Source organism: Hemicordylus capensis, chromosome 7, assembly GCF_027244095.1.
Source record: "Hemicordylus capensis ecotype Gifberg chromosome 7, rHemCap1.1.pri, whole genome shotgun sequence".
NCBI lineage: Eukaryota > Metazoa > Chordata > Lepidosauria > Squamata > Cordylidae > Hemicordylus > Hemicordylus capensis.
The window spans coordinates 21,545,053-21,556,648 of NC_069663.1; the positions used below are offsets into that span (position 1 = coordinate 21,545,053).

Below are 11,596 nucleotides of genomic sequence, written 5' to 3' on the forward strand. Positions count from 1 at the left end.
ACAAATGCTGCATGTGTGCAAGGATGCTGAATTAGTGCAAGGCTGAACATACGGTAATGTCTGAATAACTCTAAGATGGGGTGGGGTGGGCAATCTTGGCTCTCCAGCTGTTGCTGAACAATTTATTATGGCAGCAGCGGAAGGGCCAAGATTGTCCACCCCACTCTGAGGGCCAGTTTTGATGATCATTTACTGGTGCACATGAGCACGATAAGCATGTAGCTTCCCTACTTCAGGATATCTCTGCTGCCACCACTCAGATCTGTCTGGGCAGGATTTGACACCAGAAATCACCTTCTTCCCCCTAAACTCTTCCGGAGATATGTAGGAGAGGAAATAAAACATTCTTATTCCGTCATACTATAATAATACATTTTATTGTTTTAGCACAAGCTCTTAAAGCATGATGGTTACAAGATAGTTAAACATATAGAAGCATAGTGATTTCAGGGTGTTGTCAAAATTCTTAATTTACAACGTTCAGTAGTGTTTCTGTTTCAGGGATCTAATATGCAGGACACAGCCAAAAATGCCCACCCATAAATACACTTTGCCCCTTCTGTGCCCCCCTCAATTGTTTTTTCTGTTTTCAGCCCTGTAATTTCTTTCACCTGATGCTCAGCTTGTACTTTTGTAGATAAGCCAAATATTACAACGTCTCTCCAATGATCTCTAAAAGAACTAAAACCCAGGTGGAGCTGCTCTGGAATGTCTCATTACTTGGAGAATGGGGAAATAATAGTAATAATAACAAAAAGAATGAGAAAAGCAGGCATATAAAAAGCAACAGGTGTAACAATAACATCTATGCCAATAAAACCAGCAATTAAAACCAAGATAAAACCAGCAGGGAGAAAGGAAAAAACCACAGACACACACACACACACACACACACACACACACCCACCCCTTCAGTATTATTAAAAGCCTTTAAAGGCATGCAAGAACAGAACAAGATGGACCTGGACTGGCAGCACAAAGCAAATATTTTTGGGCAGGGGATTCCCATTTGTTTGTTTGTTTGTTTGTTTGGGGCATCATCACAGAAAAGGCTTTGATAACCATCCACTTAACCCTTGCGGGCAGTGGTGCACCTGCAGAAGTGCCCGTGAGGAAGGTTTTAGATGCCAGATAGGTTCCTGTCATATAAGGCAGTCCATTGACCGTTATTTCACTGTTAAAAAGGACTGTGCCCAAAAAAGTATTTTCTTACTTTACGAGGCTAACCCACATAAATAACTGCTCATATCAAGTACATGAGTAGGGATTCCCAGAAGATCACAGGGGCAGCCTCCTTGATTACTATCTAGCCTCCTTGATTACTATCTATCTATCTATCTATCTATCTATCTATCTATCTCGATATATCCCATTCTGATATATATCTATATCAATCGATCGATCGATAAATGGAGAGAGAGAGAGAGAGAGAGAGAGAGAGAGAGATTGTCGCTGCTGCAATCTTCCACGATCCCTCATTGCAAAAGTCAATTGAAACACCATTAAAAGCAACAGCAAATCTAAGGCCTAAAAGGGTTCCGGTCTTCATGCCAGGAAGAGGTTCCGACACGACAATGTTCTGCATCAGGCAGCTTTGAAAAGTAGCCAAACGGAGCCAGGAGAAGAGAGACCAGCCCTAGTTCAACGAGGGCTGTGTTGTGGGGGCTTGGGCCGCCATTTCTTTGCTCCTTCCGAAGCCTGAGGGCGGCTCCGGCTCTAGGCCTCAGTAGGCCACCCGATGACATCATCCTGCCCCTGGCAGCCATTTTGAAGCAGAGCGAGCTGTGGGCAGCCACCTGCTTACCACCCCACCCCATGTAAGTGTGGTGAATTTGTCAGTGCCTGTGGGACTTGGAGCCATCTTATTCATTCATTCATTTGTATGTAAACCGCTTTGGGAACTTTTGTTGAAAAGCGGTATATAAATATTCACCAGATTCACAATTTTATTTGTTTGTTTGTTTGTTTGTTTGTTACATTTATATACTGCCTTTCATTAAAACAATCCCAAGGCCAAACAGATGTGGAGGCTAGGAAACAGAACGGGCCATATCGTTCTAGGACCGGGGAGACCCGAGTTCAAATCCCCATTCAGCCATGAGACTTGCTGGACGACTCTGGGCCAGTCACTTCTCTTTTTCAGCCTAACCTACTTCACAGGGTTGTTGTGAGGAGAAACTATGTAGTACACCACTCTGGGCTCCTTGGAGGAAGAGCGGGATATAAAATGTTTATTTATTTGTATATGTCTGTGTGTACACACACACACACACTTATTACTCTGCCTTCCCTCATGGTTAAACCTATTCAGGATACTCTTTACGGAGGGCAGAATGGGCAGCCTCCTCTTCCCTAACGATTCGGGTCGCACATGACTAGAGAGCCACAAGTGCCTCTGGTTACAGTGAGTTATTTAAAAGTAACTCCACAGAATGCCCTTAAAGAGGCTGCTCTTTTGCAGCAGCATACTGGACCGATCAGGTCACTTTTGAACTTTGGCTGCAGATCTGATCTCCCTTAGATCTCTCTGTTGACCCTCCAGTGAGGCGATGATGGGGGCAAGTAATTTGAAGGATAGGCACGTTTTACATACTGTACTGAAAATGTTTTTCTTTATCATTTGTTAAAAAAGGATAGATAGATAGATAGATAGATAGATAGATTCATTCCCCATGTGCTCACTTCTGTTTAGGATGGGAGCATTCACATGAAATATACTGTTAATTTCTTTCAGAAATCTGTGTCTCCCGCCCCATAATTGGAGCGTGTCCCTTCCCTGTTCCAATTTTTCTTCCCCCTGGTGCCACCACTGAATCTTTTTGCTCACTTCCTGAAACCGAAATGTTTCCTCCAAGGCCCCTGCTCTCTCTTCACTGTGTCAGCACTTGGGTAGGTCAAGTCTTTTTTTCAAGTTCCTAAGAATCTCATGAGCTGGGATTTAATCTAGTGAGAGTTCTGGGATTTGTGCATCTCTAGCTCTCTTACTTTACATATGTATGTATGTTTCATATTTATATACTGACTAATGTCTCCTTCTCCCTCTCCCTCTCCCTCTCTCTCTCTCCAGGGAGGTTTACACGAAAAATTAAAATACAAAATACAAGTTTAAAAACAAACAATTGATACGTAAACATTTAACCAAGAGCCTGTTTGAACAAGTGCATGGTAAGCACTTTTCCCCCCAAAGACAACCAGAGATGGGGAAACTCATTCTGACAGGGAGTCCCGGGATGGCTATAAAGAAAGCCCAATTCTGAATCACCATCAAGGAGCCTGTGGCAACTGTAAACAGACCCCTCCTGATGATTTCAATAGGTGGTAGGGTTCATGGCTAAGAAGGCGCTTTCTTAAATATCCTGGGCCCAAGCCATTCAGGGCTTTATAGCTAATAAGCAGCACTTTGTGTTTTGCCTGGAAACATATCAGTAGTGGGTGTCGCTTTTTAAAACAGTGGGTTGCCCTGGAGACCAATCTGGTGGCTATATTCTGAACCAATTGCAGTTTGTAGACTACATTCAAAGGCAACCCAACACAGAGAGCATATTGCAGCAGTCAAGCAGAAAAGAACAACAGCGTGCATCATCAAGCTAGTTCGAATCTTCTGGACTTGTCATACTGACATAACTATAAGAGCCCAGGTTTCTCCTTTTGCCTGTAACTTCAGCAGTAACTTCAGCTCAGGTCTTCAATGTGAGCTTGTCTGAGCCGTACCATCTTCACTGGAGGCCCTCCTCAAGTCCCTCTGAGGTTAAACAGTAGATGGCAACAGCAGAGAGAGGTCCTTCTCAGTCATGGCACCTCCCATTTGGAAAACCCTCTCCCAAAGAAGTGACCTGGTGACAACTCAGTTTCCAGTGACAGGCGCCAAAGACTTGTATGTGTGTGCTCAGGCATCCTAGCATGCCAAATACCTATTTTTAATGGTTGTTTTTATGGATCGGCTGGGTTACTAAATTGTGACATTGCTGTTTCTTTGTTTTATATTATTTTTTGCATTGAATTCCGCATTGTTTTACTCTTTTAACTGTAGGTTAGAAAGTGAGTGGGGCCAAGAACAAAGAGGAACAAGAAGCAGAGAAGGATTTGGACCAATGGCCGAACTCGAGACTGGAGCTGGGGCAAGTTCTAAGCGGAGCCCTGGATGGAGCTGTTGTACCAGTGAGGGTCAAGCCCTGAATAAGATATTTATGTTTGAATCAGGAGTCCCATCCCTTCCTGGAGCTCAGACTGTCCCCAATCCAAGGCAGGCACCTGAGGTAGCCTCTGCCTTCCCTCCAGAAAGCCCACTCAAAGGGAGGTTACAAACACCCAGGTGAGTACTTTGACTCAAGTGCTAGGACTTGGCCCTGGTTCCACGTTGCCTCTGCTTCTAGAGTCCTGGGGGTGATGGAAGGAATCCTAGGGATGCGGCAGGAATTCCACTGTGGGACTGAATCCTCAGAGACGCAGGGTTCTTCCAAAGAGAAACTCTGGGTAGGTCAGGCTCTGGCTGTTCAAAATCCATTGGATCCAGGGAACTGTCTTCAGGGCTAGGGGGTCTCAGCTGGGGCTTTCGCCTCCTCCTCCTCCTCCTCCTCCTCCTCCTCCTCCTCCTCGAAGCCTCCTCAGATGAGTTCTGACATATAACAAATCCTCCCTAGTAGCAGGAGACCAGAAGTAGGGAGGAGACTCAGCTCTTCCAGGTACCACCCAAATCTGTCCTCCAACATGGTAGTCACAGACCACTACCCAGCTCGGGAGGAGGGCTGAGGACTTAATCTCATTATAGGGGTGACACTGGCCCTGAGGTCTTTTTCATCCTGGTACTTGTTCTCTCTATCCCCCTCTCTCTTCTTTCCTATCTTTTATTCTCTCTGACTTACAGCTTTCCTCTCTCCTGGAGGGGAGATAGCAGCTCCAAAAAAAAAAAAAAAAGCTGCATTTAAAATAAATAGCTCATCATACTGAGTAAGGGTTGTTTGAGGGGAAATACTGTGCATGCACAGAAGGAAAGAGAGCAAGCTTCAGCTATCCGCCCCCTTCCCTGTGCATCTGCCTGTTCCTCCCAAAGTTTGTACCACCACCAACACAACCCCCAAAGCCCTGATATCCCCCCAAATCCTCCAACCCAAAGTCTCTTGTGCTCATCTTCCTGCTTCTCGCTGCTAACGGTCTGCTGTCGAAACATGTTGTCTGGTCCATAGATTAATAGTTGTACAAATACCTTGCACATTCCTAGCTATTTAACCCCATATCTGAATGTATTTCACCCCACAGATTCAGGTGTGTCTTCACTCCATTTGAACTTCGATTCCTCTGTGTCTCCTTGGTGGTCGTCAGTCTGCTCTTCCTTCTCATCGCTATAGCCACAAACAACTGGAAAAGTGATGGCCAGATGTCGATAGGGCTGTGGAATGCCTGTCTACAGACAAAGTGCTACAGAGCAGAACACTATACCCAGTCAAAAACAGGTAGTTGGGATTGTCCTTTACTTTTTTGGTACTGGTGGGTGAGGAGAAGTGGGGCAGGGCCTACTAGGGCCCATAGGAACATATAACATAGGAAGCTGCCATATACTGAGTCAGACCATTGGTCTATCTAGCTCAGTATTGTCTTCACAGACTGGCAGCAGCTTCTCCAAGGTTGCAGGCAGGAGTCTCTCTCAGCCCTACCTTGGATAAGCCAGGGAGGGAACTTGGAATCTTCTGCTCTTCCCAGAGCGGCTCCATCTGCTGAGGGGAATATCTTCCAGTGCTCACACATCTAGTCTCCCTTTCATATGCAACCAAGGCAGACCCTGCTTAGCAAAGGGGACAAGTCATGCTTGCTACCACTTCCATCTACTCATGTGAATGATCCCCTGCCTAGGATCCTCAAGGATCCAAGCCCATTGAATGTATTACTGCTTCCTTAGAAAGCACATGTCGAGTGTAGCTCTGAGTATGAGTATTTCCGGACAGAGAGATATTTCCTTTGAAAATGGAAGCTGTCTGCGTTTACTGACTCTCTGCCCAGACTACACAACTCCCTTTCACACAATGTAGTAATGTTTGTAGACTGGCTGTTCACACCGCTGACTTTCTCCATGTGCTTGCAGGATTCTTCTTATGTTCTTTTTTTTTTTTTTTTGGTGGAGAGCATAGGAAGCTGTCATCTGCTGAGTCAGTTCATTGGTCTATCCAGCTCAGTATTGTCTTCTCTGACTGGCAGAAGCTCTCCAGGGCTTCAAGCAGGAATTTCTCTCACTCTTAGCCGGAGATGCCAGGGATTGAACATGTCCAGGACTTTCTGCTTGCCAAGCAGATGCTCTACCGCTGAGCTACAGTGCAGATCCAGATTGATGGCTGTGGACTCTGTTTCAACCTCATCTTAATGAAAGCCATGTCGGAAAGAGCAAAAGAAAGCAACAGGTGGGACAGGTGTGTGTACTGTTGTTCATTAATTCCGCTTCCCTTTTTTATCTCCTCACAGTTCCTCACAGAGTCATCCATGCCATGCTGTTTCTGGCAGTCTGTTGTGCCTTTGGCTGCTTATTCTTTCTCGGTGTTTCATTCGTCCAGAAACAAGTCAAGTCTATACCTTTGGTCCTACTTGCTAGCATTGCCAGCTTGACTGCAGGTATGAGCTCGAAGGGGTCATTCCCAAGCACTCCTGTTCGACTGACTGATGCACTTGAGCATGAGAGCTTGCTGGTGCTACCTGGCAGCCGGGGGGCAGGGGGCGGGGTGGGGTGGCATTGCCTCCCCCAGGAAATCCAGAGTGGGGCTTGAGACCGTTATATTTTGGGGGCCAGATAAATGCTGTAGGCCCAAGGGGGGAGGAGCGGCCATCGAAATGCCATCCCCTTGCATGAATGCTGGTGCTGCATTAGTCTAACTAGGCCAGGGTGCTTTCCAGACTAGCTGCCTATCGGCAGCAAAATGCCTCCGTTCTGGCAAGTCGCATTCAAAACGTAAGCAGCAAGTCGCATTCAAAACATAAACGTAAAAACGTAAACAGCAGGGGGTGGGGGCAGCCTCGTAGAAACTAACAACCCCCCCCCAAAAAAACCCAGCAACTTTTCCACACCGGATATACGACATCCTTGCTCTATTTTGCAGCGATTAAATGTGAAACGAAGCATTGGAAATGTGAACGGCACCCTGCTGTCCGCGTAGGGCCTGCGGTGTCATGATGCAGGAAGTGTGGGAGCACATTTCCGAGATACGTCCTGACCCCGTTGTAGGGTCTAGTCTGGAAAGCGCCCAGGTGAGAGCATAAAGTCGGCTCCCATAGAGACCAGCTCTGGCCTGTGAGGGCTGTTGGGACAGCCCCTTCCTCACCTTCCCAGGTGTACTGAAAGACCCGTGTGCCCTGAGAGGAAGGCAAGAAAGGAGGCAACCAGGCCAGGTTGCTCTTGTCCTCAGCTCCTGAAGAGACCAACCGCCTGAGGCGTTTTATTAATCTTATGTAATTTCCTTGTTTTAATATTGTAAACCGCTTGGGGTGCCTCTGTCGAGGCAGGCAGGTGGTATAACAATGTAACAAATAAATAAATAATAAATTACTTTATTTAAAAAGACGGGCCTTCTCAGCTGCTGCCCCAAGATTGTGGAATGCACTCCCTACTAAGATACGAGCCTCCCCATCTCTGGCAATTTTTAAGGAACTTCTGCAAATGCATCTCTTCAACCAAGCTTTCTCAGCTTTTTAAAACTTGTTTTTACATTGTTTTGGCTATTCAGTTGGTATGTTGTGATGTTTTAATTGTTAATGATTATTTTAGGCAGTTTTATAATTTCTGTTTTAATTGTTAATTGATTTTAATGGTGTTTTAATGTAAACCGCCCTGAGCCTTTTCGAAGGGCAGTATAAAAATGTTTAATAATAAATAAAATAAATAAATAAAAATAATAAATAACTACACAGCTGCCCCAGAGCATCTCACATAGCCTGAGTGCTTTGTAGGTCTGGATGTCAGCCGATGAAATTTGGTCCCAGTTCTCAGACAAGAAGTCTGTTACTTTGAGTCTAAGGGTCGAACTATATGTTATTACGTTCAGTGCAGGCAGACAGACAGACAGACAGACAGGGATAAATTTTCTCCTAGTTCATTTAACAATTGGCAGCTGTGGAGTAAAGGGAAATACTGTGTGGATGTATGCAGGATCTTTCAACAAGATGTAACATTTCTGTTTTTCTCCTGAGGTGCCTTTATTGTCACTGGCATGTCTGTGTATACATATGAGTTGTATAAGGAAAAGGCAGTCAGTCAGGCTCACTGGTCCTTTTACGTTGCCTGGATCTCTTCCGGTTTCTTCTTTCTAGCAGGTGAGTGTGGCACATCTCAGTGGACAGGAAGTGGACACTGAAGGGGCTTCCCTTTTGACATTTGGAACAATGGGAAATAATAATATATATAATACTGGCGATAGAAGTACAACCTAATGTGATTGGCACTCCAGGTGCTTCAGTTACATACATTCAATGCAATAAAATCACATACAAATATATTACAAGGCAAGGAGGGGAGAGAAAAACATAGTTTTTATTTGTCTTATTCAGTTTACAACCTGCCTCCTCTTGGGATTCTTGGAGACTAGGTGTAAAAGTGGAGAATAAGGCCTGTTCTTAAGATGGAGCCTCCATATTCAGAGGTAGTATACCACTGAGTGTCAGTTATTAGGAAGCAGCAGTAGGAGAGAGCTGTTGCCTTCAGTCCATTTTGTGGGCCTCCCGGAGGAAGCTAGTTGGCCACTGTGAACAAACTGGATCTTTGGTGTGTTCCAGCTGCCGTGTTCCTCATAACAGGGGTTCCTAGATGTTGCTGACTACATGTCCCATAATCCCCAGCCAAAGGCTACTACAGCTGAGGAGCTGGGAGTTGTAGTTAGCAACATCTGGGAATCCCTGTTGCAGGGAACACTATCCAACAGGGATCTTCCTGAGTTTTTAGATGCAGTCTCATATTCAGAAAGGGTTAGTGGCTGTGATCTCATCTTAATTTTAAGCTTTAGAGCTTTAAAGCTTGAAATGGATTTTTAAAGCAAGCAATAACTTTTAAAAGAGCTGGAGGCGGTCAATCAGCCAGTATTACCCATGGATTCTTTTGTAATCACCGCCCAGTTGTGATCCACAGATTTTTGAAGCACTGCAAAACCTACTGCATGTTTTGCAATTCGCCAGTCCTTGATGAAAAGCTGCCTCGAATGTGGGACAACCCTTCTTGACTGGCACTTGCATCAGTCCAGTTTCCTTTCCTCTTCCAGGTGCGACAATTTTCCTGATCAGAAGAACTGAGAAATGAGGGTTATTTCTTCAAGTGGAAACTGTGTTCGGAGCAGTCGGAACATGACGGATGACAGAAACTGACTTTCTGGGCCACTGAGCGATATAGTTCCTGATCCATTGCGGGATACGGTGGTGTGGCCTAGAGAGAAAGATTGTGTAGACCAGGCATTCTCAAACTTGGGTCCTCAGGTGTTATTGGACTTCAACTCCCATAATCCCCAGCCTCAGTGGCCTTTGGTTGGGGATTATGGGAGTTGAAGTCCAATAACACCTGAGGGCCCAAGTTTGAGAATCACTGGTGTAGACATATGGTTTATTTAAAGCTCAGGCTTCCTATTTAACTGTCCTTAGTTCACAGGTTCCCAACCTTGAGCCTCCAGATGTTATTGGACTACAACTCCCATCATGGAATTGGCCTTTGGCCATTGCGACAGGGGATGATGGGAGATGTAGTCCCACAATATCTGGGGACCCAACACTGGGAACTGCTGCTCTGGTTGTTCTTCTAGCATGTCATGCAGCCACACTTTACATCAATGAGTAGTTTGTTTTTTCTCAGGGCTAGAAAAGTAATGACGCAAATAGCTTTGGACCACATATTACCACAACTGTAAGGTGTGAAACACTGTGAAGTGAAACACAATGACAGTGTTTCTGTGGAGATAATGGTTAAGTCTTCTCTGTAGTGTGAATAAAAAGGGCATGTAACTTTCAAGATGAATAACCGAACTGTTCATGTCTCACTGACTCATGATATAGACATGCACACAGGTTGGGGCAAACCGAGGCTCCTTAAAAGGAAAATTCAGAATTCCACAATGGTATGTGAGTGCAATTTGCATGCGTAACATGTGCAGCTGGAACACACACCTGTACATCTGCCTTGTCTGTACACAAACCCTATGTTGCCTAGAATCACATCCCATGACATTTAGAAGCCTACAAAGAGTGGGAGAAAATACTAGGAACTGGGAATTGGATGGCACTGTTGCAAAAGAGTGTTCTGTTCCTTTGTGAAGACTGCAGGGAGTAGAAGGGGAAACTGTGGAAAGCGGGCTTATTCTATCTATCTATCTATCTATCTATCTATCTATCTATCTATCTATCTATCTATCTATCAAATTTGTACACCGCCCCAAACTTTCATCTTTGGGCGGTTAACAATAGCATAAAACAAGTTAAAACATATATACTGTAAAAACTTAAAACAATGTAACAATTAAAAATCACCCACACATTAAAACCTTAAAATTGTAAAGAACAGAAAAAGCTTGGGTGAAGAGGTGGGTTTTTGAATGCTTTTTAAAAAGTGTCAGAGATAGGGAGGATCATATCTCAGTAGGGAGCGCATCCCACAGTCTCAGGACAGCAACCGAGAAAGCCTTGTTGAGAAGCAACCAAGAAGGACTTGGCAAGGGGAGGAAAAATGGATACACGTGATCAGGGTCTGGGCTCCAAGGGACTCTGCGACTTGCAGTTCTTACTTTTCTCACAGGCAGGCACCTACCCTCTTGTCTCTCAGACAGTGTATTTTTGTATTCATATCTCAGTTCAGATCGATGTAGTGTTTTAAATAATGTTAAAGCTAAAGTGGTGTGAAGAACTGAGCATGAATTAGGTAGTCTCTCAATGGAACAGTGTTCTCTCAGGCATCTGTCAGTCTACCTCAGACAACTACTCTGTCTTATTCAACAAAAGGTAGTTCTGAGGGTGTACTGGTCTCCAGTAACATGTGGCTCGTTGGGGCTAACAACTTCTCACACATGTGGCCGATGCAGCGATATCTATCTACTACTGCACTGTATAGTATTAGTAATTCACACTTTCTGGAGGGAAGCGTTGGTGAGAATCAACTTTACATTTCACCTAAACCTCAAATTACTGCTCTGATAGCTCTTCGTTTGTTCCCCCCATGCATCACTTTAATCTTTCCGAGGGCCAGAAACAATGGATTATAAGTTCTTTATTAATAGCTAAACAGCTTATCTTTCAAACATGGAAAGCCACCACAGCCCCAGATATAGGATGAATAAGATAACCTCATGTTTAGGAAAATGAACAAGCTAAACAGATTCAACGTGTTGGGAACTTTGAATAAACTCTTCTCTCACTCACTTAAATATGGAACTGTGGTACCGGAGACTTGTGTGTGGTCCAGGTTTTGATGGTGGCATTATTATTTGGGTTGGGTTGGGTTGGTTTTTACAATATTTCCTCCATCTGCATGAAGGGTCAGGGTTTGGTTTATAAGAACATAAGAAGAGCCTGGCTGGATCAGGCCCATCTAGTCCAGCATCCTGTTTCCCACAGTAGCCCGCCAGAGGCCTCTGGGAAGACCACAAGCAGG

At 44.7% G+C, this 11,596-nt stretch overlaps 1 protein-coding gene across 6 annotated transcripts; it reads left to right on the plus strand.

The window, feature by feature from the left end:
• The first annotated feature begins 928 nt into the window (after positions 1-928).
• Positions 929-9,964, plus strand: LOC128333043 (lens fiber membrane intrinsic protein-like). Of its 6 annotated transcripts, none has more exons than XM_053268056.1 (8): positions 929-1,880; positions 2,735-2,889; positions 3,068-3,165; positions 4,031-4,312; positions 5,257-5,450; positions 6,451-6,597; positions 8,167-8,289; positions 9,228-9,964. In XM_053268056.1, exons 4-8 carry the CDS (start codon positions 4,092-4,094, stop codon positions 9,263-9,265), a joined length of 723 nt encoding a protein of 240 aa, XP_053124031.1. In that variant the 5' UTR covers positions 929-1,880; positions 2,735-2,889; positions 3,068-3,165; positions 4,031-4,091; the 3' UTR covers positions 9,266-9,964. The 6 variants fall into 6 exon arrangements, 5 of the variants coding, with proteins under 5 accessions (XP_053124031.1, XP_053124030.1, XP_053124033.1 ...); XM_053268055.1 differs by having other exon boundaries at positions 929-1,817; XM_053268057.1 differs by lacking the exon at positions 929-1,880 and adding an exon at positions 2,226-2,404.
• Positions 9,965-11,596: the final 1,632 nt, after the last annotated feature.